Genomic DNA, 27879 nt, shown 5'->3' with positions numbered 1-27879 from the left:
TGGTGGAACTCCCTGATTGTGGTTGATGATTAAGGTCACCGTTGAGCAAATGAGTTGAGCTTGCTGTTGGCCGGATTTGAGCACACCCATATGGAGAAAAACGTAACGTGGCTTTGCAAAATTAAACTCCAACTTACATCAGAGGCCTCCAGGCTGTCTTCTGCCCAGAAAACCAGCCAGTCCCTCAAACTCAGTTTATTAGATGTCATTAGCCTGTTTCTCAAGCAGGATTATCTCCCACACTTCAGCCTCCACCAGCCTGATTTCCACCAGAAATGATGGAAGTTGTGGTTGAAAATATGTAGAAGGAACCAAGTTTGACAAGGGAGCATTTTATCTTCTGATGTTCTAATATTGGTTCATATCTTCAGACCCAGGAGAAAATTACTGTGTTAACTCCTAGTGTTTGGCACCATCAGAAAATTTAGGAGTCTTTCTGACCAAGAAGTTATATTCTTATTCTTATAACTCTGGCAACTACTAAAAAGGCTGTGAAACTTTCTATGGCTTGCAGGAGTTGTTGGTACCGTCTATTCTGACCAAGGCTTCCTGAGGCCGTAATTAAGCACGCGCTTAGTCCAAACAAGGACATTTGAAGGATGTTTAACTTTCTGTTTCTCTCTCTTGGAGCTTAGTGGCCTTATCAGCTGTTCAAAGAAGTCTTTCTCCCGCCTTCAAAAATTCGGTTTCCGGCCTTGCTTGTTACGGGTTGTATTTTTGCAAGTTGGATATAAAATGCATTATTCTTTTAAACAAAAATCCTTTTTTTTGTTTTTGATTTTGATTTTAGGTGATATCGCTACGGACGTTACCGGAGGCAAACTAATCCAGGACAGTCTGATGGGAAGTGGGTAAGGAAAGAAAAAAGAAAATCCCTTTTTAGTTTTTTTTTTTTTGCTTTAATTGCAAGGAGATAAACCTTCGATGGCTCCCGGTTGGCGTGTCGGTTTTCAACACACCTCCGAGCCGTTTTGCAACCGAATAAATAAATAACCAGATGGGTGTCCTTTAAAATAAACAACTAAAGGAAGGTTTCGACATTCAATAAAGATATAAGCAGCAGGAGCAGACGCTTCTCCTCTGAAATGTGAGCTCGGAGGTGATGCGTTTGTGTGACTTCTGTCTAGAATTTTTAAGTTTCGTGGAGTGAAGATTGTCGTATTCAGTAGTGGGGTTCAAATAATTTAACAATGGGTTCTTTGCCCTAATGATTGGCTGGGTAGGCATGGCCATGGTGGGTGTGGCCCAGGGGGGCGTGGCAGGCGGCGCTCTCCCTTCAGCGCCTCCCTGGGAGCAATCCACACACTCCCCAAACCAGTTGTTGCGCCAGTTGGATCCCATCCCTGACCCCGCACCTTGTTTTGGGTCTAGGAGGCCTCCCTGGACTTACCTGGCAGCCAAAACGGGGCACGGGGGACCTTCTGGAAGGGGAGGGGAAGGGAGAGGCCAGCCTGCAAATTAACAACTGGTTTGGCTGAAGTGGTGCGGACCGGTTGAATCCCACCACCGATCACCGATTTAATATCTTCTCCCTCAAGTGTTCTTCAGATTTACTGAGACTTACAACTCTCAGAAATCTCCCAACTATTGATGGTTGGTAACCATCATCACTCTGGTGTATAAATGCATTAGTGATTCGTGTTTCTTCTGTCCTCGGACCTCTGTAGGAGCTCCCTGGTGACCTCTGCCGACTTAGAAAGCCAAGGAAGGACGCCATCTCCTTCTCCTCCATACAGCAGTTCTCCCAGCCCATCCGGGTAAGACGGAATCTGAGACGGTGTTCCTCACTCTCCCAATGAAAATGAGAAGGCAGTGTCCTGGTTGGGGCACCCTACTTATGCTACTGTGGGATGTCCTATCCAGATGGACTTTCCCGGTTCTTGGTTTCATTTGTAGCCAAAGAAACTCTGCTGTTCTAGACTTGTTTTAATGGGTGAACCAGGTCTCTAGAATTTGCTCAACAAACTGTGATTAAAGCAAACCACAGCTTAAGGCGACGTGATGCTCCACAGAGCTTTTCTCCTTCCTCCTCCCTGCACGTAGGGTGTCCAGCCGTCCTGGTTTTGCTCTAACCATCACTTGTCCTATCTTCTGTCTCCTCACAGGCGATCGAGCCAATTTTCACCCAGCACCAGGACCGGACAATCAATACCCATTCCAGTCCCTACACAGATCCAAAATTACCGCCGGATTGAGCAGAATCTTCAATCCCCAAATCAATATGCTTCACCACAGTGAGTGTGGGCTGTGAGGGAGGTTGACTCCGATTGACCTGTTGGCCAACGATGATGGCATGCAATGTGTGGAGAAGGTGGATTTCCAGAGGAAGGAGGGAGGGTTTGCATTCAGGAGACTTAAGAGGCAACTCAGCCTGGGTGTTACGTGTGGGAGAAAGAGTGAAAACAGCTCCTCCCTAATGGCTCCCAGAGTATATGGTAGTATATTGCAGATAGTTGGGTGTTCAGCCTGGCAACTTTCTGTTTATAGGTGTGAAGCAATCAAGAACTTAGCTTGGAAGAATCGTTATGTGTAATTCTTGGTTTGAGACCTGATTGGCAGTTATACAACTATGAAATAGCAGTAACTGTGAGAGGGAACTTGGAGTCTTAGTGAACAACCAGCTAAATATGAGCCAGCAGTGTGCAGCGGCAGCCAAAAAAGCTAATGCAATCCTAAATTGCATCAACAGAGGGATACAATCAGGATCAAATGACGGGTGTACTACCACTCTATAAAGCCTTAGTAAGACCACACCTAGAGTACTGCATCCAGTTTTGGTCACCACACTATAAAAAAAGATGCTGAGACTCTAGAAAGTGTGCAGAGAAGAGCAACCAGGATGATTAGGGGACTGGAGACTAAAACATATGAAGAACGGTTACAGGAACCGGGCCTGGCTAGTCTAGTGACGAGAAGGACCAGAGGAGACAGGATAACAGTCTTCCAATATTTGAGGGGCTGCCACAGAGAGGAGGAGGGGGTCAAGCTATTTTCCAAGGCACCAGAAGGCCAAACAAGGAATAATGGATGGAAACTGAACAAGGAGAGATTCAACCTGGAAATAAGGAGAAACTTTCTGACAAAACCATCAACCAATGGAACTGCTTGCCCTCAGAAGTTGTGGGAGCTTCATCACTTGAGACTTTCAAGAAGAGATTGGACTCCCATCTGTCAGAAATGGTGTAGGGTCTCCTGCTTGGGCAGGGGGTTGGACTAGATGACCTACAAGGTTCCTTCCAACTCTGATTATCTGAAATATAAATGTAGGTAGGTAGATAGATAGATAGATCAGATAGATCTAATAGATGGGTGGATGATAGGCAGATAGACAATAGGCAGATAGGTAGATAGATAAATAGAACTTAGCAATAGCATTTATATACTGCTTTACAGTCTTCTCTTAAGTGGTTTACAAAGCCAGCTTATTGCCCTCACCATTTTGGGTTTCGTTTGACTGACCTCAGAAGGATGGAAGATAGAGTCAATAGCAATAGCATTTATATGCTGCTTTACAGCCCTCTCTCAACAGCTTACAGAGTCAGCCTCTTACCACCACAATCTGGGTCCTTATTTTACGGATCTCGGGAGGATGGAAGGCTGAGTCAACCTTGAGCCAGTAGGGAATCGAACTGCCGGCAGCTGCCAGCAGAATTAGCCTGCAATACTGCATTCTAACCACTCATAACCACGGCTCATGGATGGATGGATAGATACTGTAGATAAACGGATAGAGGGATGGAACAATGGATGGAGGGATAGACAGAGATAGAGGGAGAGGCAGGAAGGCAGACAGAGAACAAACACAGTGTGATGGCATGTAATCTGGATTTCCAGGAGAACTAAGAGGCAATTCAGACTGGATATTATGTGTGAGGGAAAGAAGCTGAAGACAGCCTCTCCTTAACAGTTCCCAAAGTATATTATAGAGCAGGGCTGTCAAATTCCTGGCCTGCAGGCCAGATGCATCACATGCTGGCCACGCCCGGTTTAGCAAAGGGTAAAAAAAAAAGTCCCAATACGTCACATGATGTCACCGTAACAATGTAAGTTTAACACTGTCAGATCCGTGTATCTGTCATTTCTTCAGCGGAAGAAGAAAAGGGGAGGGAGGCTGATAAAGAAATCCTTTCTTGATGTAACCTGAATATATTTAATCTCATATCGAATTTGTATAACCCACACATGATACAATGGAGGGAGAAAAGCCAGATGGCCAGAACTATCACCTCTGAGAGGCACAGCCAGGAGATGAGAAAATCATAAAAATTCCACAGTGAGATGTGTCCTGGGAATCTCTGGAAAAGTTCGTTCTAAAAAGGGGGTGGGTGGGGAAATTAGGTATGCCCTGGGAAACTGTGAAAAAGATTGTTCCTTACAAAAGGGGTGGGGAGGAATTAACATACTGGCTTTTGTTTCACTAAATACACATCGATAGAAGGGGAGGGGTTCTAAACTCCCTTATCTATCCCTGTATGCCTGAGAGACCTCAGGCGCTGCTTTGAACTCCTACATGAATTGTCTCATCTCAATAAAGGATTCCTTTTCGATACGTTTTCAAAGTTCATTCTAGTTGAGTGAATGGGAAAAGTTCTGTAGCCTGATAGACGCCCTTGTTATAGAGGCAGGTAGTTGAGTGTTCGGCCTGGCAAGATTCTGTCTATAAACAGTGAAAAACTCACCTTGGAAGATTCACTCAACAGGATTGTCAGAAGAGGCTTAAAAAATATGGAGCAAATCAATTTTGGCACGTTATTTTTGCAAGCTCTTAAACCCTTTGAAGTTTAATTTGAGTGTCCAACTTTTGATGAGACGTAGCTGTGAACCAGAGCCTAATTTCAACTTTGTGGGTAGTGTCAAGATGAGAACTTAAATATGGCCTCTTTTCACTTTGGGTTTTGCACTGAACATCCAATGCAATTAATGTTAATGCAATTAAACCCAGGGAATTGATGCAATTACATCCCACGAATGTGATTCTTTCGCCAGATGTGGCTTTGATCATTTACCATTTTATTACATGAAAAGCTATACTTGATCGTTCAACTTTGGAGGACATCTGGGGAACATTTCTCCAATTCTCAGATTGGAAACCTCTGTAGTTGGCCAGCCAAACAATTTCCCAACTTTGCATTCTGTGGGAGAATCTCATCTGTTTGCAGGAGGCAAAAATTCCACTTAGTTTTGGAGCTGGGACATTTCAGTTTTGCATCATCTTAAATGTGATCATGTTTTCTCGGGTTATGAAGTGTGTGTTAGGGAACTTTGCCATGTTGGATTTTCCGGATGGATGGATAGATAGATAGAAGATAGATAGATAGAAGATAGATAGTTAGGTAGAAGACAGACAGGTAGATACAGATAGATGGATTGATTGATTAGATAGATGGATTAGATAGATAGAAGATAGATAGTTAGGTAGAAGACAGACAGATAGATACAGATAGATGGATTGATTGATTAGATAGATGGATTAGATAGATAGATGGATGAATTTATTGATGGATTAGATTGATTGATTGATAGAAAAATAGATGGCAGATAGAAGATAGATGGATAGGTAGAAAACAGACAGATGATTAGATGGATGAACAGATAGATAGATGGATAGATAGATATATGATAAAAGATAGATGATAGATAGATGATAGATTTAAATAGTTGACAGTAGATGGATAGATAGAAGACAGATAGATGTTGATGATAATGATAGATGATAGATCTATCATATCTCTCTCTCTCTCTCTCCCTCTCTCTCTCTCTCCCCCACCCCCAACCTGGAAAATCCAACATGGCAAAATGTGTGCGTGTGCGTGTGTGTGTGTACTTATTTGTTCTGACTCACCTGCTTAGTCAGACACTTCAGCCGTTTCTCTGAAGTGTCATTGCTGTAATTATGCAGAACACGACAGAGCCATGCTTTTGGCATGCAGTCTTTGGACTCGGGGACCAGTCATGTTGCTGGGATGCCTGGCTTAGAGCCATGTGATGGAGCCTATCCATCTTGTGTAGGTGGCACCTTTTCATTAAGGGAAGGAAGCCTCTAAGAGCTACCAGCTTCTTTGGCTGGAAAGAAAAAGATGGATGACGAGAGGCCAGTCTGGGAACGCTTCTGGGCGTTGGTTAGCCAAGGCTCTGTGGGTCTGGCAAAGGATGGAAACAGGTTGGACTTCGACAAGCTTCTCTGGTGCCAAAAACTGGGGGATTTGGCTACAATTTGCTTTCTTCTTCCAGGCAAAGCTTGAGAAAGAGAGGGATCTGTCCGCCGGTGACTTCTATCCTCTTTAAGTCTGAAGGAGACATGGATTAAACAGCAGTGTGAACATTTTTGTTATTATTATGCTTGCCCAGTTAGTCAGATGTTTACATTGAATTTGGCTCTCTCTCTTTTTGGAAACTCCTAGTGAGTTTTTCTCAAAGATTATTGTTATTACTTCTGGGTTGTTAACCTAGACTTCTTGAAAAAAATAATAATCAAAAGCTTGCAGTCTCTTGACTGGATAGAGATATTATTCAAAAGGGATGTTGAGGTTCTCTCCCTCCCTCTTGGTAAACGCAGCAGGGTTTTTGATTTTTATGTTCAAATCCATACCTTTCGCGAAGTGTGCCCTGGGATCCCAGCCCAATGTGGTTTTTACAAACCTCGATTTAAGTAGGAACTCTGAAATGTTAAACGTGGATCTTGCTTCTTAAGAAGTAGAAACCACATTTAATATTCTTTAGTCAAAGAAGGTAGACTCTGTATTTTGGCGGAAGGGTGAAAAAAACGTGGTTGTTGGCGTGACTTTGTGAGTTTTTCTTTATTCGGTGCCTGTTTTAATATACACTGTATGAGGGGTCCTTGGGCCTGGCTGTTTTCTTGCAGACATTTCATTACCCAACTAGGGAACATCATCAGTGCTAGAAGGGAGTGGGGTTTGTAGAGTATCAAAGAAGGAGGACTGTAGGATCCTTGGTGCTCTCTGAGCTTGGCTATTTTCTTACAGATGTTTCATTACCCAAACTAGGGAACGTCATCAGTGCTAGTCTATGTGTCTATCAGGGCTAGCACTGATGACGTTACCTAGTTGGGTAATGAAACCTCTGTAAGAAAACAACCAAGCTCAGATAGTACCATGGACCCTACTGTCCTCCTCCTCCCCATTCCACAAACCCCGCTTCCCTCTAGCACTGATGACGTTACCTGTTTGGGTAATGAAACATCTGGAAGAAAACAACTAAACTCAGAGAGCACCAAGAATCCCTCATGTCAACCCTACAAATATTCTCCTTTACTAGATAGGTTGCAAGTTTTATGGGTGTGTTTCTGTTCCCAAAGGCAGGATTCACCTTCCTTAGGAATATCATGCTTCGACATGACACAAAAAGCAGGTGTATACAATAAAGAGGGACAGTGGTGGGACTCTACTTCCTAAATTATGTCCAGAAAATGTAGGGTCCAGGAGATGGAAGTCAGCAACTCTTGGTCTTCACTCTTGTCTTGGCACTTGAATGTCAACACGCAAGGCAGAATGGGTGATCCTCTGTTGATTCTTCTCTCCCTGCTGTGTTCAATCTGGAATGAACAAATTCTCCTTTCCATTAGGTCTAATCCCGTCAAAAGATCTGGCAGCACAAGTCCGCTTGGCTTCCTGAAAGTCAGCCCTTCCCCTCCATTTTCTGCTGGTGAGCATGGAACAGTGCCATCCCCGAGAAGGTTCTCCTTTGGCGGTGCCAAGCCTTACACACCTTCTCCTCAAGGTAAGGCTATCCAGACGTTCTGGAGATGGACAACCTTTAATGGTTAGGTACGATGTTGAACATTGGGAGGGCTGGACAAAGACCCAAGAATCCAATGCAACCAAGCTTTGGTTTGATGGGTTTTCATAAGTTAAGGCTTTGTAGGGGTTTGGTGTCCTGGTTTGGAGACACCCCTTATCCCCACAAACACAAATCAAGGTCTCTAGATGGAGCTGCGGGTTCAGACTCTGCATCTTTTAGTGAATTGCCACGGGCGAATAGGCGGCAATATAAATCAAATCAATCAATCAATCAATCAATCCATTCAATGACCAAGATGTTTGTGGTGTCCAGTGACTTCATGGGCAACCTAATGAATGAACCTGCATTTCTTTTTAAAAAATATTTATTTATTTATTTATTTTATTTTATTGTTTTGTTTTATTTTATTTTATTACTTTACTTTACTTTACTTTACTTTACTTTACTTATATTGCCGCCTATTTGCCCATGGTCGACTCGAGGCAGCTTACACAATGTAAAACCATATTTAAAATGAAAAATAAAAATAAAAACAATAAAAACTAACCAAAAAAAAAAGAATCAAATAAATAAGTAAAGTACAACAGAACAAAATTTGGGAGAGAAAAAAAAACAAAACAGAAAATCAAAAACCAACCCCCGTCCCCCTCCCTGACGACAGCCGATCACAGGAGCCATTGGATGGGCTCCACCCCAGGCCCGCTGGCAAAACTAGGTCTTCAGTGCCTTTCGGAAGAGAGCTAGAATGGGGGCCATATTCTAATCTCTGGGGAGAATGATGTTCCAGAGAGACGGAGCCACCACGCAGAAGGCCCTTCACCTGGGACTCCAATCACTTCCCAAAGTGAAGGCCCTGCACGATTCAAATTAACTTAGCCTCCCTCCCGTGGGAGAGAAGGGAGCTACCTGAGGTCAGGTGGGAAAAACGAGGTGTCCTTGTTCACAAGGTGCCTTGTTCATTCTTGGTATCCTTCTGGGTTCCTGAGTGAACTTTCCAAATGATCTGATTCAGGTGAGCGGTGTTTGTGGCAACATTGCTTCTAAGGAAACAAAATAGCACTTAGTGATTGGACTTAGACTTATATACCGCTTTCCAGCCCTCTCTAAGCTCTTTACAGAGTCAGCCTACTGCCCGGCAACAGTCTAGGTCCTCATTTTACCCAACTCGGAAGGATGGAAGGTTGAGTCAACCTTGAGTTCACTTAGACTCGAACTGCTGGCAGTGGCCGGTCAGTAGTATTAGCCTGCAGTGCTGCATTCTAACCAATGCGGCTCCACAGCTCTTATCCCCCCCTCTGAGTGTGTGATTTCTCATCATGCTGGTTTTCCTTTGCTTGAAGTTGGAACAATTCCAGAGCAGTCAGACCAGATGATCATCCCGTCTCCTCTTGGAACCGAGTGGAGAACTCGGGTGCCCATATCAGGTACGCTTGATGATGTCCAACCATTCTTTGAAACTTCGCAGACACTCAATTGTCTGTCTGTCTGTCTGTCTCTATCGGTATCTATCAATTAGCTATCTATCTCTTATCTATCTTATCTATATCTATCTACCTTATCTATCTATCTATCTATCTATCTATCTATCTATCTATCTATCTATCTATCTATCTATCTATCTCTCTCTCTCTCTCTCCTCTCTCTCTCTCTCTCTCTCTCTCTTTCTATCTATCTATCTCTCTATCTATCTATCTATATGTTATCCATCTATCCATCCATCTATCTATCGGTATCTATTGGTGTCTGTCTATCTATCTATCTATCTATCTATCTATCTATCTATCTATCATCTATCTATTTATATCTTTCAGTATCTATCAACTATTTGTCTGTCTGTCTGTCTATCTGTATCTACCTGTATCTATTGATTATCTATCTTTCTGTCTATCTGTATCTATCATCTATCTATCTATCTATCTATCTATCTATCTATCTATCTATCTATCTATCTATCTATATCATCTCTCTCTCTTTCTATCTGTATCTCTCTCTCTCTCTCTCTCTCTCTCTCTCTCTTCTCTCTCTTTATCTATCATCTCTTCTTGCCAGATGATTTGCCTTGATGTTTTCTGCTTCTTTTCTGCTCTTCTTCACGCCTTCTTCACGCCTTCTTCTCTTTTATTCATCTTCCCTTCAGATGCTTCAGGATCGGATCCTTCTCTGAGAGGACTGGGCTATCGTCTTCACAGCGCTCCCAACCTCTCCGATTTCCATTCATGCCGGCAAAAGGTCACCAAGCAGTACTCGGATCCGCTGGTCCCCCACTTCAGCCCCGTCCCAGCTGCTCAGGCCACGCGCCTACCGAGCCTTCAGTCTGGTCGGCCCCTCAGGTCTTCTCCAAAACTCTCCGAATTCATGCAGAGGACTCCCTTGCCCACCATTCTGGGTTCTCCAACAAAGGTAGTCCATCCTTCCTCAGGACCCCTTCGGGTGGGATTGGAAAGTTCTAAATTGGGAGGTTGTGTCAATCTAAATTGCTCCCCAAGCACAACCATATGAGAGAGGGGGACTGGCCAGAAGTCAGCCAGCCAACTTCCCTGCCTAAAGTGGAACTAGAACTCCTAGTCTCCTGGTGATTCTTCCAAAGTCACCCAGCCCCCACTTCCTTGTCTTAAGGAAGGACTAGAACTCACGGTCTCCTGATGATTGGCCCAGGTAGTTCAGCCAGCTCTCATGCCTAAGGCAGAACTAGAACTCCCAATCCCCTGGTGATTGCCCCAAAGTCACCCAGCCAACTTCCCTTAAGGAAGGACTAGAACTCCTAGTCTCCTGGTTTCTGATCCAACATCTTAATCACTTCACCAAACCAGGTTTCTGGGAGAAATGAACGAGAGGGTCACATCAGTGGAGCAATTCTTTCGGTGCTTAGCAAATCCTCCTTGTTGTAAGGGTCTCTCACAAGAAGTTCAGAAACGTTCTGTGTGACCAGCAGCCTGTCAATCCACAGATTTTGTTTCCTATTTCTGTTGATTTCCATCCATTTTATCATGCCTCTCCTTCCTTTTCATGTTTTGATTTTGTTTTTGTTTTGAATATAGGCCAGGTCCCCCTTCGAGTTCAGTAAAAACCCCAGCTCCCAAAATCTGTTCGCTCTCTTGGCCCATCAAGCCGTTGTCATCACCCCAACGAGGAACAAGACCCTGCCGGATTTGAAAGAAACGGTACACTTGCCTTACCAGCAAGGAGGTCTCAGTTTGAGGCCAATGGAAGATGCCAAAGGCAGGTAAGAACCCTCACAACCACAAATAAAAGTCAAAGTTGGTTTGTAGATAGACTAACCTAGTCACGTGTGGGGTCCTTGGAGGTTTCTTGCAGACGTTTCGTTATCCAACTAGGTAACAACATCAGTGTGTCACGCCCCTGGTGGAGACTGACTCTGAGGGAGAGGAGGAATAGCCCACAGGGGGGTGGAGGTGTGGAAATTTGGCTCCGGAGGTTGTGGAGGAGGCTGGGGAAGGGCAGAGGCCGGCTGGGCAGTCAGAGGAGGACCCAGGCCCATCCCCTCTCCATCCTAGGGCACTCAGGGAGGAGAGGATAAGGGAGAGACGTGGTCTACTGGGGAGGAGAGGGCCTTGATCCTCTTCATGGGCTGCAGCTGTGACAACTGAATAAGAGTTTGGACCTGCGTACTGGCAAACGCTGGAAACAAAGCATGTTTTATTTTGGTCTGAAGTTTTCTTGGTTGGCGTCCTTCCAACAGACTGCGCCTTGTTATCTCCTTGAATTTGATAAATACTTCTGCTCCATTGTGGAAATTTCATCGTTGTAGTTTGTTTGGTTTGTTATTTCACCTCTATCTGCTCATTAAGTTCGGACTGTATTGCTTTCTTTTGAAGACTATTTTTGAGTACGTTTTTTTAATCTCCAACTGAGTATTATTGAACAGTGGGGCCAAGTTGGAGGCATTAAAGGACATTTATTTACGTTTTGGATTTTGTTACATTTGTGTTACACTCTGGGTCATCACACAGTGCTGGAAGAGAGTAAGGGTTTGTGGAATGGAGGAAAGGGAGAGAGGAGGAAGCCTGTGGGGTCCTCGCTCCCTGAGCTTGGTTGTTTCCTTGCAGACCTTTCATTACCCAACTAGGTAACATCATCAGTGCTAGAAGGGAGTGGGGTTTACACGTTTTGCCTTTCAAGGAGGGGGTGAAGTGGAGAAGATACTCATTTTTGATGGGTTTCCCCAACGGGATGCATCCTCCATCCAACAGCCAGAAATGTTACCGCCAAAACTGAGCCGGGTCTCCAAAAATCCATGAAGACCTCACCCTAATCCTAAGTGGGTTTGTCCCCCAGTGGGGTTTTCCCTCTTATTTTACCAGGAAACGTAGACGGGGCCTTCTTGACAAGGTCGTTTTCTCATTCTTAGGTCACTCAGCACTGGCCGCCTCACCGACCTTCTTCTTAGAGCAGCTTTTGGGGAAGCTGGCAGTAACGATAGCCTCAACAGTGAGAAGCCCATGGAGATAACAGGTGCTGGGAACCGAAAAAATTGGGGGTGTCTTCATGGTGTGTGTGTGTGGGGGGCGGAATCTTTGGTCCTTAACTGATCTGCCTCTTTTTTAGTCTATGAAACTTTTCTCCTGCTTCCATGAAACTTAAATTGAGATAGAATAGAATAGAATAGAAATAGCATAGCATAGCATAGCATAGCATAGCATAAGGAATAGAATGGAATGGAATGGAATAGAATAGAATAAGGAATAGAGTAGAGTAGAGTAGAATAGAGTAGAGTAGAGTAGAGTAGAGTAGAGTAGAGTAGAGTAGAGTAGAGTAGAGTAGAATAGAATAGAATAGAATAGAATAGAATAGAATAGAATAGAATAGAATAGAATAGAATAGAATAGAATAGAATAGAATAGAATAGAATAGGAATGAAAGACTAGGGGTAACATGTCAGCAGTCTTCCAATATCTCAGGGGCTGCCCCAAAGAAGAGGGAGTCAATCTATTCTCCAAAGCACCTGAAGGCAGGACAAAGAAACAATGGATGGAAACTAATCATAGAACCAACTTAGAACTAAGGAGGAATTTCCTGACAAAACAATCAGTGGAACAACTTCCTTCCAGAAGTTGTAAATGCTCCAACACTGGAAGTTTTTAAGAAGAGATTGGACAACCATTTGTCTGAAGTAATGTAGGGTTTCCTGCCAAAGCAGTGGGTTGGACTAGAAGACCTCCAAAGTCCTTTCCAACTCTGTTATTCCATTCCATTCCATTCTATTCTATTTCATCAAACTAGATATACCTAATTCCAGCAACCATTTTCTATATGTTTTAGCCTCCGGTCCCCTAATCCTCTTTGTTGCTCTTCTCTACACTCTTTCTAGATTCTTAACATCTTTTTTACATCGTGGCGACCAAAAACTGGATGCAGGATTCCAAATACGGCCTTACCGAGGGCCTCATAAAGCGGCATTATCACTTAACGTGATCTTGATTCTATACATCTTGATTCTGTTCATACTTTGCCCGTAGCTCCTTCCATGGCTTGTGGAGGAACCCTTCACTCGGGGGCCAGAGAAGGTTGTTCAGGAAGCCCTTCGCCAGTGGTCTTCACCGTGGGATCACCTCCTGCTGGAACGACCCCACCGCAAACCACCCGAACCAGAATGTATTCAGGTATCCAAACCAGGAAAGAGACGGTCTCTCATTGTAGACGGCCTCTTTACGTCGCACAGTGAAGAAATTGTTAGAGAACAATAATAGCTCAGGGTTAAACTGTGGGTCCCCAGTGGTCTCTGAGCTTGGTGGTTTCCATGTTTCATTCCCCAACTAGGTACACCGTCAGTGTTAGGAAGGAGTGGGGTTGGAGGAGGAGGAGGAGGAGGAGGAGGAGGACAACAACAACTGTGGGGTCCTTAGTGCACACTGAACATCTGAACTTGGTGCTCCCTGGGAGCTGAAGTCCACACGTCTTAAACTTGCCAAGTTTGAAGAGCCTTGTTCTGCTGTATAATGCAATATTAATGCAATATCAGGGGTTTTCAATTCAGTGTATAGAATGCGAAGGATGCATGTTTGTGTTTATTTTCATAGTCAATGTACACTGAAGATGGTTATCTAATTTCGTTGTACGAGGTGCAGTGACACCAAAGTAAAGTAAACTTGGTGATGTTCTTGCAAACGTTTCTTGATCCAACCAAGTAACATCATCAGTGCTAGGAAGGAGTGGGGTTTGAGGGGAGGGAGGAAGAGGAGGTCTTGGAGATCCTTGGTGCTCTCTGAGCTGGGTGGTTTTCTTGCAAACGTTTTATTACCCAACTAGGTAACACCATCAGCGTTAGGAAGCAGTGGGGGCTGAGGAGGAGAAGGAGGGAGGATTGTAGAGTCCTTGATGCTCTCTGAGCTTGGTTGTTTCCTTGCAGACATTTCATGACCCAACTAGGTAACATCATCAGTGCTGTGGTATTCCCACAGTCTACTAAAAAAATACATTTAGATGTGAAGAGGAAGGCCTTTTGTTTGCCTTTGGTTACTCAACTTCCTAAGTTTTGTGTGGTATATTCTGCTTTTTGTTTTGTTTTTTCTTAGTAGGATCTTCCAGTTCTCTGAGTTCCGGAGGATCTTTCAGCGGGCGCCACTTCATTATGGGAGCCGGTGGGGAAATCGTTGAAGCTCCATCAGGTCTCAGATACACATTGGCTGATCCAATTGCTGCCAACCTGGAAGGAGCAGTTACCTTTGAGGCACCTGAGCTCCCTGAGGAGACCCTCATGGAAGTGAGTTTCATTCCCCCCCAACCCAAGTTGAAAACAGTAAAAAAAAAAAAAGAGAGTCAGCTTTAGGCTCTAATCCACCCTCAACCATAGACATCGTAGCAGAAGATCCATGTTGGTATCCTTCTGCGCTCCACAAGACGAAGCATCAGATTCAACTAGATAGATTGAAAACGTCATCCATAGAAGCTTCTCTTCTTCCCAGCCTGGACTACAACCAAATTCTACTCCATCCTCAACCAAAGCACCCAAAGGCCAGCCAAGGAATAATAACGGATGGAAACTGATCCAGGAGAGATTCAACCTGGAAATAAGGAGAATTTTTCTGACAGTGAGAACAGTCAACCCATGGAACAGAAGTTGCCTTCGGGAGTTGTGGGAGCTTCATCACTGGAAGCTTTCAAGAAGAGACTGGACTGCCATCTGTCAGAAATGGTGTATGGTCTTCCTGCTTGGGTAGGGGGTTGGACTAGATGACCTACAAGGTCCCTTCCAACTCTGTTAATCTGAATCTATCTAAGATTATCAAAGGGCTGGAGACTAAAACATACGACGGACAGTTGCAGGAACTGGGCCTGGCTAGTCTAGTGAAGAGAAGGACCAGGGGAGACAGGAGAGCAGTCTTCCAATATTTGAGGGGCTGCCACAGAGAGGAGGAAGGGGGTCAAGCTATTTTCCAAGGCACCTTGAAGGCCAGAAAAGGAATGATGGATGGAAACTGATCAAGGAGAGATTCAACCTGGAAATAAGGAGGAATTTTTCTGACAGTGAGAACCATCAACCCGTGGAACAGAAGTTGCCACTGGAAGTGGTGGGAGTTTCATCATTGGAGGCTTCATCATTGGTGTAGGGTCTCCTGCTTGGGGGGGGAGGGAAGAAGTTGGACTAGATGACCTACAAGATCCCTTCCAACTCTGTTAAATCTGTTAGGTTGCAAGGAATGGAAACTGGAATTCTTATTATTTTTGCTTAAAGAAACGGTCTACTTCGAGGTTGTCCACCTCAGCTTATCCCATAGTATGATTGTGAGATAAAATAGGCCATCGTGCAATATGCATCAACTTTACCAAACTGATAAAAACTATTTCCTGGCTTGAAAGCACCCGGTTAGACCTTCAGGGTCTTAGCAGACAGACCCTTCTAACGCTTTTGTCTATCTCTGTGTTTTTCAGCAAGAGCACACAGACATCTTGCGCAGCTTGAGGTTCACGCTGGCTTTTGTCCACTACGTGATGGAGCTTGCCGCCATCAAAGGGAGCGCCAATGAGATGTCCAGCTCGGTGGCCTCCGAGTACCAGCTTCAAGAAAGCGTCGTTGCTGACCAGATCAGTTTGCTTAGCAAGGAATGGAGGTAAATAGCAACAGCCAGGTGTGGGATCCAACCTGCAGCTTCCACCCAAGGGTAGGGAAGTTAAAAGGGATGTGGTGGCTCAGTGATGCTGAGCTTGTCGATCGGAAAGGTCGGCGGTTCGGCGGTTCGATTCCCTAGGACCGCCTAACGGAGTGAGCTCCCGTTTCCTTGTCCCGGCTTCTGCCAACCTAGCAGTTTGAAAGCATGGGGGAAAAAAATGCAAGTAGAAAGATAGGGACCCCTTTGGTGGGAAGGGAACAATGGTCCATGCACCTTCGGCGTTTAGTCATGCCGGCCACATGACCACGGAGACATCTTCGGACAGCGCTGGCTCTTCGGCTTTGTAACGGAGATGAGTACCGCCCCCTAGAGCCAGAAACGACTAGCACAGATGTGCCAGGGGAACCTTTAGCTTTACCTGTGGAAGTTAAAGAACTCTGTGGTCTCCTTCTGCATCTCCACTGACCTTTGAGCTCTTGTTGTGTTGAAGCTACGCAGAACAGCTGGTCTTGTACTTGAAAGTGGCTGAATTGCTGTCCGCCGGGCTTCAGATGGCCATTGACCAGATCCGGGCAGGCAAACTGTGTCTCTCCTCCACGGTCAAGCAAAGTGAGTATTTGTGTCCCCAACTGCCCGAGTTTTGTTTCTCCAGCAGGCACAGCCTTTCGAAGATAGTTTTAAATAGCAGTAGACGTGAGAATTCCTCTTGGCTTATCATCCGGCCATTGGGATAATTGTGGGCTTCTTCCATCCACTTTGTAATTATTGCTGTTCAGCATTTCTGTCATGGTTAAGGCACGAGTTTAGAAACTGAGAGGGCAGGAGTTCTAGTTCACAGTCACGAAGCTGGTGAGATGGTTTTGGGCCCGTTGCTTTCTTTTAGCCCTAGGAAGGAGGCAATGGCGAAGCTAAAACCTTGCCAGGAAAATTGCAGGGGCTTATTCGGGAAGGGGAGAGAGAGAGAGAACGAGAGAGATGGAAAGAGCGAACAAGAGACACACAGAGAGAGAATGAGAGAGACAGAGAGAGATTGAGAGAGACAGAGGGTGACAGAATGGAAAGAGAGAGACAGAGAAAGAGAGAAACAGAGAGAATTAAAAGGGAACGAGAGAGAAAGAGAGAGAGTGAGTGAGAGATGGAAAGAGAGAGATGGAACAAAAGGCAAATAAACTAGGAAGGAAGGAACAAAGGAAGGGAGATGGAAAGGGAAGGAGGAAGAGAAGGAAAGACAAAGAAGAAAGAAAGAAAGGGAAGGAAAGAGATTTAAAAAGGGAGGGAGAGAGGAAGAAAGGAGAGGAAAAGAAAAGGAAAGGAAGAGAGAAAGGAAGGAAGAAACGAAGGAGGTGGAAAGGGAAGGAGAGAGAGAAAGACAAAGAAAGAAAGGGAAGGAAGGGAGGAAATTAAAGGAGGGAGAGAGGAAGGAAGGAAAGAAGGAATGAGGGAAGACCCCTGGCAGATTGAGAATGAGTATATCCTCCTCAATAGTAGAGCCATCTACTTATCTATCTATCTATCTATCTATCTATCTATCTATCTATCTATCTATCTATCTACAGACCTACCTATCTATCCATTTGATATATTAATCCATCTATCTATCTATCTATCTATCTATCTATCTATCTATCTATCTATCTATCTATCTATCTATCTATCTATCCATCCATCCACCCACCTACCTACCTACCTACCTCATACATGAACACACACACACTACTTACTACATACACACACACATGCCTCCAGATCCCTGGGACCTCCAGGCCTGGTGACACAACCTGGTCTTGAAGTGTTTCAAGAATATCAGAAGGAATGGCGCTAATCTAATTTTCATCTTCTCCCCTATGGATGGTCCATAGCTCTATCTATGGATAGGCTTGTTCTTCCCCGTCTTTTTCAAGTTGGAGGTTTTTCCATTTCGGTTTCACGTTCAGTTTGCTCTGAAAGGCAAATATGGTTCTGTGTTTTGTCTGATTGCTGATCTCAGAGAAAGGAAAATAACACCTAGTTACCTGGTAGGAATTTCTCAGCGCTTAGCTATGTGCTAAGCTAAAGGCCTTCAAGATAATTGACGTGGGTGCGACTTAATAATTACAGAGTTAGCTCCAGGATCCTAAATTAATATGCCATCACTCAGCCAGTTGACTCGTTCCTCTTGGCAGGTGTTGTTTCAGGATAGAGGAGGAATAATAGGAAGGAGATGACACCTGTCTTTTAACATCACCTTTTAGAAATGCACGCCTTGGTTTTTCATTCCAAAGTATTCAAAATCAATAGAGGATTCAGTAGGGGGGGAAAAAATCAAGCTTTAAAAAGAAAAATGCAATGAGCAAAAGACACAAGTGAAGCAGAAGTGAAATAAAACATAGAACGGAGAGGCAGAAAAAATATATTTAAAAGATGCTCTTAAATAGATGCTTTCCAGATGTTAGGAATCTTCAGCAAGTTTTACTAGCCTGGCTGATTTTCTTTAATCCACAGGGAAAGAAGTTTTAGATACAAATTTAAGGATTTTTTTTTTAAAAAAGGAGGGGGTAGGAGGAATAAACAGCAAAAGGGGACTATAATGATCATTTTGGAAAGTTATCAATGAACTAAGGCAGAGGTCTCCAAACTTAGCAACTTTAAGACTAAGCTGCCTGGGGAATTCTGTCAGTTGAAGTTCACAAGTCTAAAAGTTGCCAAGTTTGGGGACCCCTGGACTAAGGGGGATCCTATGGAACTGAAAATTAATTATGAGAATCCTTCCTGTGGGGAAATGTTTTGAATTCTAAAAAAATAAATAAAAAGATAGGATGGTATTTCCAAAGTTGGTCACTAGAGGGAAGCAGAAGGAACAGTTAAACCAGATTAAAATTAAAGGAGAACAACAAATTTGATTTACTAATACAGTACAGAATAATTAAGGAGAGGTTTTAAATACCTTCATGGTTGACATTAGATGTCTTTGCTTTTCAGTGTCGTTTTTATTTTAAAAATAAGTTATCGGCGCTCTCTGGCTGCTGAAAAAGAAGTTCTGCTATACTGCTTGCTTGTCTTACCTATGGAAAGTATGAAGAAGGTTTAAAATTCTGATAGAGGTGTCCAAAGCTTTTGGAATTGAGAGCTTTCCTGTGTAAATTCTTTCATTCTTTCTGCTGTTATATTGAAAACTGCAATTCCAACAGCTTTGGGATGAATTTTAGCGGCCCATGTTAAAGCTCAAGCTGGTTCAATTTACTTCAACTATATCTTCCCTTCTTGGAGCTCAGGATGATAGAAGAATCTTTTTCTCTTTTTTGACTCTTAGTACGTAGTCAAGGTTAACTGATTGCAATCGGTCCAAGGACATTCAGGGAATAGTCCAGAAAAGAGAGGCCGGAGTCTCGCAGGAAGTGTGCAACCAATTTTCCTGTCTGGCGAGTGACTTTCTTCCTTTATTTATACCCTCCCTGTAGTTGTGAGAAAGCTCAATGATCTGTATAAAAGCAGCGTCTCTTCGTGCCATCACCTGAACTTAAGGCTACAGAGGTGGTTCGTGGACAAGCAGAAGCTCATGGACCGCATCAACAGCATCACAGCGGAAAAGCTCATCTTCAGCCACGCTGTGCAGATGGTAAGCGAGACCTGACCTGGTGTTACAAGGTAGGGTGATGGCAGCAGTGGCGGCCCAGCTATGTCTCTGGGTGGGAACTCAAGAGTTTTGATCTTAAGGCAATTAGGAGAATAGCAATAGCCTTTAGACTTATGCATCGCTTCACAGGGCTTTACAGCCCATCTCAAAGCGGTTTACAAAGTCAGCCTCTTGCCCGCCAACAATCTGGCTCTTCGTTTTACACACCTCAGAAGGATGGAAGGTTGAGTCAACCTTGAGCCAGCCAGGATTGAAGTGCTGACAGTGGGCAATACTGCATTTTAATCACTGCATCACTTTGGAAGGAAGGAAGGAAGGAAGGAAGGAAGGAAGGAAGGAAGGAAGGAAGGAAGGAAGGAAGGAAGGAAGGAAGGAAGGAAGGAAGGAAGGAAGGAAGGAAGGAAGGAAAAATGAAAGAAGGAAGGAAAGAAGGAAAAATGAAAGAAGGAAGGAAGGAAGGAAGGAAGAGCAACAGCACTAGCAATAGCATTTAGACTTATATACTGCTTCACAGCACTTTTACAGCCCTCTCTAAGCAGTTTACAGAGTCAGCCTCTTGGCCCCAACAACCTGGGTCTTCATTTTACCCACCTCAGAAGGATGGAAGGCTGAGTCAACCTTGAGACGCTCAGAAATAAATTCCTGGAGTGAGCAGTGAGTTAGTCTGTAGTACTGCATTCTAACCACTAGTGCACGATAAATGGATGGAGGGATGGGGAAGGAAGGAAGGAAGGAAGGAAGGAAGGACAATAATAGCCATAGCAATAGCCCTTAGACTTATATACTGCTTCACAGTGCTTTCCAGCCCTCTCTAAGCAGTTTTACAGAGTCAGCCTATGGTCCCCAACAATCTGGGTCCTCGTTTTACCCACTTCGGAAGGATGGAAGGCTGAGTCAACCTTGAGCCGGTGAGACTCGAACTGTCCAATGGCTGGCAGCCAGCAGTCAGCAGAATTAGCCTGCAGTCCTGCATTATTCTAACCACTGGGCCACCACGGCTCCCAGAACCTCAACTTGTTTTTCCTTCCCAGGTTCAGGCTGCAGCTTTGGATGAGATGTTCCATCACCGAGAAGACTGTGTCCAAAGATACCAGAAAGCGTTGCTCTTGATGGAAGGTCTCTTGAACTTCATCACCGAGCAAGGAGATGTTGAGAACATCAATAAATGTAAGGGGGGCCAGGAAAGAGATTTGTGAGACTTCTTCATGGAGGTTGTTTTGTTTCGTTTTGTTTTGAATCTTCTTGCTTTCTCCAACTTTCTTATCTAATTACTCTTGTTTTCTTCATAATCGTGTTGCCTTGAAGTCAACTGTCTACGGAGATTCTCCATCATCCAGGTCATGGTTGTCCCAAAGGTGCTTTTTCAAGAGGCAGCTGGACTTTCTGGGTTTTTCTCTGAAGATGTTATTCTTCTCATCCAAGAAGCTTTTTTTTTTTAGCTCTGAAGAAGCTTCTTGGATGAGAAGTGAAACATTCTTTCAAAGAAAAATTAGAAAATCCAGTTGCCATTTGAGGTCTACTATTCTTTTTACTTATTTGGAGAAGAAAGCATTTTGACACCCAAACGAGAGATTTTTTTAAAAAAAATCACCAAAAAAAAAGGCCTTCTTCTGTGGAGTGACATAGGATTACATTCATTGATGTGCTTTGCTGTTGGGACTTACATAACCCAACTTCCTGCATTAAAGCTTCAGCATAACTGCTAGAAGTGAGAACTACTACACAAAAGTAGTCTTCCGCTTATAAACACTCGCTTAGTGACTGGGTTTAAAGCTATGGGGTTTGGCGGGGAGGAGATTTGGGGTATTTTTCTAGTCCTCACGAGTTCTGAACATTTGAAGGATGGTCAACTAATCATATTCCTCATATCCTTCTGTCTTCTTAGGTAAAATGTGCATTGAACGACGGTTGTCCAGCTTGCTATCAGGAATCTGTGCATGACAATAAGCTTGATTGCTTTTTCCACGCAGGTAATTGGTTTTGGGTTCCTAAAAATCTTTGGGAGTTAAACCCTGCACCCTTTTGAAGAAGTCTCGGATGGGGACATCTTCTTGGAAGCCGTTGTTGGTTTTCCTGGTTGGCAGGGAATAGAATAGAATTGAATAACAGAGTTAGAAGGGACCTTGGAGGTCTTCTAGTCCAACCCCCTGCTTAGGCAGGAAACCCTATCCCATTCCTGACAAATGGTTATCCAATCTCCTCTTAAAAACTTCCAGTGTTGGAGCATTTACAACTTCTGGAGGCAATTTGTTCCACTGGTTTAATTGTTCTCACTGTCAGGAAATTTCTCCTTAGTTCTAGGTTGCTTCTCTCAGATCTTTCCCAGGTATCCAATTCTCTTCCTTTCTCTTTTTCAGAAGTAGCATGCTTTTCCTGCTAACCCCGGTGCAAACTGGGGACCGGCAGATACAAGAAGGACCCTTTTTCCAACCTGGTGGAAGAGGGCTGAGGAAACCAAGGACCAAACCTGCTTCGTGCCCAATGGTTTTTGTGTGTTGTTTCTGAAGAAGGAACAGATGGGGTTATGGCAGTGCCAGCTTGGCCCTCTTCATTTGGAGATATACTTTTTGTCTACTGCGGGCAGTGGACACCTGGAGGGCTTCTTGAGGTTGGAAAGGTGAAGCTCAGCCGGGGAAGAATGTCCCTGGTGGCGAACAGACCTGTTCTTCTACAGATTTTTTTGTTGGGTTGCATGCTTGGGCCCCGTCCATCATTCCCCAATCTCCATGTCCTCGATGTCCTTCAACATCTCCCAGGCTTCTTAGCTCTCTTTGCATAGGAAGAAGATCTGGAGATCAGCTTTGCTTCAGCCTACTTCATCCATTGGGATGCTGGAAATTAGACCTGATGCTCTCCCGCGGCGGATGTGATGGAGCACATGTCTTCTTCATCAATGGGGAGGTGGACAAATCCATAGAAGACTATAGGCCTCTTCCAAGCAGTTGGAGCCACGCAATACAATCTTAAAGCTATCATGTTCTGTCTCAAGAAGCCAAAAAAAAAACGTCTAGAAGATGCCTTCTAAACCCGAGCAAGGGGACATTAAATAAATGCATGGAGATGACTCTCTGGCCCAATTTAGGTACCCGTGTTGTAAGAAGGCATCTCTTCTAGAGAAACCTCAATAGCTTCCCTTCCCTGAGAGATGGGAAAAGAGAGGAAAGAAAACACATATGCAATACACACACACACACACACACACAAGCTTTGTGAATCAAAGGAGCACTTTATGGAGATGTTGAACTTGATGGTTGCGTACTGTATTCTCCAACAGCTCCTGAGGTGTCTACTGTACGGGATTTCTTCTTGACGTGTTCTGCTCTGCTAATTTCATCATAGAGAGGTTCCTTTGTGTCTTTCGTTTTTCGTTTTCTTTCAGAAATTGCACTACAAGTATGTGTGGGTGTCTACACACACGCGCACACACGTTGCTAAGATCCAATATGATGTATTTATGTGTATATAATGTATAGCATAATCTTACATGTTTTAACTGTACTGTATGTTGTTAGAATAAGGGGTGGGGGGAGAGAAAGAATCCAGGTTGCTAACTTGAATGTTTTCTAACATCAATGATGGTCTGTTGTCTTCTTCTTCTTCTTCTTCTTCTTCTTCTTCTTCTTCTTCTTCTTCTTCTTCTTCTTCTTCTTCTTCTTCTTCTTCTTCTTCTTCTTCTTCTTCTTCTTCTTCTTCTTCTCCTCCTCCTCCTCCTCCTCCTCCTCCTCCTCCTCCTCCTCCTCCTCCTCCTCCTCCTCCTCCTCCTCCTCCTCCTCCTCCTCCTCCTCCTCCTCCTCCTCCTATTATACTCTTCAAACCAACATGGTTTTCAGAGGCTAAAGGACAGGGTTGTGATAGCTTGTTTGTTTGCAACCTATTGGGAGTCCCCCCTCCCCGCTTTTGCAAATAAGTTTTTTTTTATTGTCTGTTTCCCCGTCTTAGCATTTAACTTAAAATCTCCCATTCCTCCCGTTTTTAAAGCAATGAAGTAGCTCCCCCCAAAAGAGAAGTTAGGGCACAGCGTGTGTACATTTCTGCATTTTGGAGTGTGTGTCTGTGTGTGTTTGAGGGGGGGCGGGGGCGGCTGTACATGCACATTTGAAATTGTGAAGGCGCCACAGCTGCGAGCCAGCGCTTGAGACACACACCCCGTGAGCTTTGTCTGTGTTTGCATGTTGTGCCGTTTTGTGGTGCGTGCATTTGGTTTGTGTGTGTGGTTTTGGTTTTTTGTTTTAAACGGAAGGATCCAACGTTCGGTTCATTTTTGTCTGTGCAACGTGAGGAAGCATGCTTATGAAATATAACCTAGATTTTAATATTAACCTTCTCTTTTTTGTTTTTCCTTTTCTAAAATAAGAACGAGTTGAGTTTCTTTGCATGCAGCCAGTTCATAATCCATCTCTTTATTTTCTTGTAAGGAACAATCTTATTGACTTAGGAGCCAGTTCTGTACCTTTTTTTTTTTTTTAAAGGTAACTTACATTGAATGCATTAAAATATTTTTTTGTTAAAAAAGAAAAAAAAATCCCCTTCATTTACACACATACGGGAAGGGGCTTTTACACCAACATTTTCACACAACTTTTTGTTTCTGGCAGTTGGATTGTGTTTAAATTAGGTACATAGACTTTTGGTTTCAACAGAAAGAGGACTTTCTGGATTAAAAGCCATCACGGTTGAATTGTGCCTAAACTGACAAGAAACCAGAAAAATGTTGTTTTAGCCCTCGTGAAATATGGACCAGGAATGGAGATGCACATCTTTACACAGTAATAAAGGATATCTTTGTCTCCAAGAACCCAGCACTGCTAAACATATCTGGGTTTATCAAGCATCAAGTTATTATCAAGCACTAGCTAGATGTTAGGAATGCAGTTCAGACATTCTCAAGTACGATTGAAAATTGGAAATAGGAATTCTGGCTAGTCCATAAGATGAATATTCAGCTTTGGAAAAATCCTCTCGGTGTTAGTTTGTTGGGCTCCAGAAATTTCTCTAGACATGCAAAACAGGCAAGAGAGTAGTTATAAATTAGGAAAATACTGTCATGAAAAGCTCCAAATTTGAGTTAGGTAGGAGGAATATTCTCACCCCTTGAGATGGATGGAGGCGAGAGCAAATAATGTCCTTAACTTGCACATTAATTATCTCCCAGGCTGGTTCCCATTGTGTTTGTAATACTTGGTTGTGACTTTTCTATTGCTGTGTGTATCTGTTACAACACGGCTTGTATCTGCAATCTCTTTCTCTCTCTCTCTCTTTCTCTCCCCCGCTCTCCCTCTCTTAAATTTTCTTGTCTACCGATCAGCACCTCAGGCAATCAACTGTGAAGGCAATTTTATCTGTTTCAGTCCCTCACCCTCCAAAACAAATATCCATTCTGATGCCACCTACCCACCAAATTTGGGACAAACCCCAACAGACAACACCCTTCTGATTTTGTACCAAAATAGAGGGGGAGAAAAATAATAATAATAATAATATTCCAGTTACCTTAAGCCAACTTCTCTGGACAACTCTTAAAAAACTTTTTTTATTAAATATGGTTTCCCCCCCACCATAAGTTAGAAAAAATCTGTAAAGAAATAAGAGAACACTTCCTATCTACTCTTCAAAACATCCTAACGGACCCAATATCTTCCTTTCTGAACTATTCCAAAATTCCCTTCTATTCCTTATGTATTTTTTTTTCACAATTAAATCTGGGTCGGTCACTAGGAACAGAGATGTATTCTTCCAAGTTTTCAGACTCATTCTGGAGTCCATTTTGGGGGAACTATTGGCTAATGGTGTTGATCGCTGGCAATTGACGGTTGTTTCCTACTGCTGCCGCCAAGCCCTTGGCTCTGAAGTATTTAATCAACTGATGGTGAATCAGCACTCCTGTTGACTGACAAGGGGCCCATTTCCCAGGCTTCGATCATTTCCCTGTCTATCTTTGTCCCTGCTCAGCCGACAATCTTAGTAGCTGCGAAATTGGATGTGTGTCCTTGTTCATTGCAATGCGAGGCTACCGATGAGTTCAGGTCTCCGCGGCTCTGACCTCTCGCTTGTGTTCTTGTGCTTTGGTGGTTAGCTTGCTGTCCTACATAGTGCTAGGGACAATCCATGCAGGAGATCCGGTAGATTAATTGAAAGTATTTCTCACTTCCAAGCGATCTTTGCCATGCATAATTTTGTCCTCATATGGTAGACTCTGGGCGGTGTGCGATGTCCACTTGCAGATCTCGGAAGCTGCATTCTACAGCAGCTATGCCCTACATTCGGTCTTGTACTTTCCTATTCTTTCCTTTCCCTTGTGTTCTGCACAGGCATCTTGTAATAAATTATTGTGGGTACTCATTATGCTCAAAATTGTTCACGTAGGTACCTTCTCTCCAGTTGTTTAGCTTGCGGTGGGTTGTCACCCAGCCATGCAGTGTTCTGACACAGCTTTTGTGTGTGTGTGTGTGTGACAGTGGATGGTTGCTGTTGAAACTAAGAATGCGTGGAAAGTTGGTTTCTATAGGCTTTTGCTTTCTTCATTCATCTTCGAGATCTTTTGCATCGTTGTATGAGTTTGTATCAAAAGCTTGCTCACCAGTCCATCACGCATCATAAAACATCTCATGCTTTTCACATTTTTTAACCGTGGTTTGAAACATGCGTTTGGATCGTTTCTCTGGTGTCCTGTACCAACAATACATCCTTTGGCTGAAAAAAAAATTTCTCATAAATTATGACACAATGTAAATGGAATACCAGATAGCCACATTCTCTCTCCCAAGCATCCATCTCTGTATTAGTCAATTTTTCTGCATTTATGTAACACCCCAGGCCACTAACTAACTATTTAGGCTAGAAATGCACAACCCCTAATGAACAGAAGTTGACACAAGCAACTAAAGTTTAGCACAGGGTGTGAAATGTGAGTCCTTTCCCTGATCCAGAGTTAAGTGTGCTTTTCACAACCTGTCTAGCTCTTTCTTCCTCCTTTGCAAATTGTACATGTGGGAAGATGGATTTCAGTGCATTTCTTTTGAGGAGGACAAATGTAGCGGCAACAACATTTAGGGGTGTGGGTTTGAAAGGCACAGTGTTGTAAGTCCGCGCAGAACAGCTTCTGCAACGACTCCTGATGTTGGTGTGCCCCCGTTTATTTGCTCACACATTTCCCCTTTGAATGTGAAGTTCATATGTTGGCAGTATTGGAGTACAAATCATGACTTGTGTCCTGGTTAGGTTGCTCTGACCTGTTTGGTAGCCTTCTCCTTCTTTTTTCTATCTATGACTTTCAACGTGCTAGATTAGATGGACGTAACTAGGGATGCGCCATCAAAAAGAGACCGTAATCTCAACAGGAGCCCCATTTTAAGCCTTGTAATTTTTGTCAGACATTGTGTGGGTGACGTGACTGTGGAACCATTTAGTCAAGTTGTAGGTAGGGGCGTCTCGTAACACTACCATGGTTCTGAAAGAGACTCCAAATTTGTGTATCTTGGAGAGTCCATCAAATCTTGTTGGGACAGCATCTCTGACTCTCCTTTTCCAACATTTTTTTTTTCCTTTATACACTTGTTTTGTTTGAAGTGGCTGAAATAAGCATTCAGTTGTGTGACCATCGTTCTCATCTCTGATTGTTTGCTAGTCCATATGCTGAGGAAACATTCAGGAGGACGAATGCCTACATTTCATAATCTGTGCTGTTCATCACCACCGTTGAGCCGGTAAAATAATAATATCCTAATCTTCTTTTAGGTCTTTCAAGATCATTGGGCTGAGCGCGTTGTTAGGTTTGTGTGCAACCAGCATTGTCGATACTTTTTGTCTCGGTGGCATGTTTTTCTGCCTCTTCCACCTCTACTTTGTTGAATACGGGATATATTTTTTTCAATCATCAAATCCATAAATCATCATGTCGCTTTTTTTCTTCATTTAGCAAAAGTCCAATCAAGGTGTCCGGTCTTTGAAAAATGCATGTCACGTTTTCTCCTTGATCAAAGCAGGTCACGCTTTTGCATTATTTCAGCTATTTTCTTCCACAGAAGGGGTTCATTGGATAATCTAAACTTTTTAAGACATTTCTGTTCTTGCTGCTCTGGGACACAGATGCCATGCCTGTTGTGAGAGAAACGTTTAAAATAGTCTTTCCTACCTGTCAAGTTGCCAGTTTTTGCTTTTGAGACTGTAAATTTCCTATTTATCTTCCCCGCTTTGTTAAACCACTTGGTCTACTCAGTGCTAACTTTCCTGCTATCCTTAGTGACTTTTAATGCAACTTAGCTATCCACGTCATTCAGGAGAGAAGGAAGGAAAGAAGGAAGGAAGGGAAGGAAGGAAGGAAGGAAGGAAGGAAGGAAGGAAGGAAGGAAGGAAGGAAGGAAGGAAGGAAGGAAGGAAGGAAGGGAGAAGGAGAATAACTGAGCTTCATCTCTCTCACGTACACACAATATTTTCTCAATA

The 27879-nt window shown here is 43.6% G+C and overlaps 1 protein-coding gene across 6 annotated transcripts in view; it reads left to right on the top strand.

Annotated features, from left to right (window-relative positions):
* Positions 1–23899, top strand: part of ULK1 (unc-51 like autophagy activating kinase 1) — a 79361-nt gene extending 55462 nt beyond the window's left edge. For 4 of the 6 annotated variants that reach the window (XM_087913443.1, XM_026716266.2, XM_087913440.1 and 1 more), the window contains 16 exons: positions 791–851; positions 1668–1757; positions 2106–2234; positions 7583–7737; positions 9099–9182; positions 9896–10158; positions 10797–10981; positions 12128–12231; positions 13236–13379; positions 14292–14479; positions 15649–15827; positions 16318–16436; positions 19265–19422; positions 20472–20607; positions 21326–21410; positions 21798–23899. In XM_087913443.1, coding sequence (XP_087769569.1) covers positions 791–851; positions 1668–1757; positions 2106–2234; positions 7583–7737; positions 9099–9182; positions 9896–10158; positions 10797–10981; positions 12128–12231; positions 13236–13379; positions 14292–14479; positions 15649–15827; positions 16318–16436; positions 19265–19422; positions 20472–20607; positions 21326–21381 — 2051 coding nt within the window. In that variant the 3' untranslated portion in view covers positions 21382–21410; positions 21798–23899. The remainder of the gene's footprint in view (positions 1–790; positions 852–1667; positions 1758–2105; positions 2235–7582; positions 7738–9098; positions 9183–9895; positions 10159–10796; positions 10982–12127; positions 12232–13235; positions 13380–14291; positions 14480–15648; positions 15828–16317; positions 16437–19264; positions 19423–20471; positions 20608–21325; positions 21411–21797) is intronic. The other 2 variants (XM_026716267.2, XM_087913442.1) reach the window with 1 other exon arrangement.
* Positions 23900–27879: the final 3980 nt, after the last annotated feature.

The sequence above is a fragment of the Pseudonaja textilis genome, chromosome 15 (assembly GCF_049901715.1).
Source record: "Pseudonaja textilis isolate UNSWEBS1 chromosome 15, rPseTex1.2, whole genome shotgun sequence".
NCBI lineage: Eukaryota > Metazoa > Chordata > Lepidosauria > Squamata > Elapidae > Pseudonaja > Pseudonaja textilis.
This window is presented reverse-complemented; position numbering and strand designations above follow the sequence as displayed.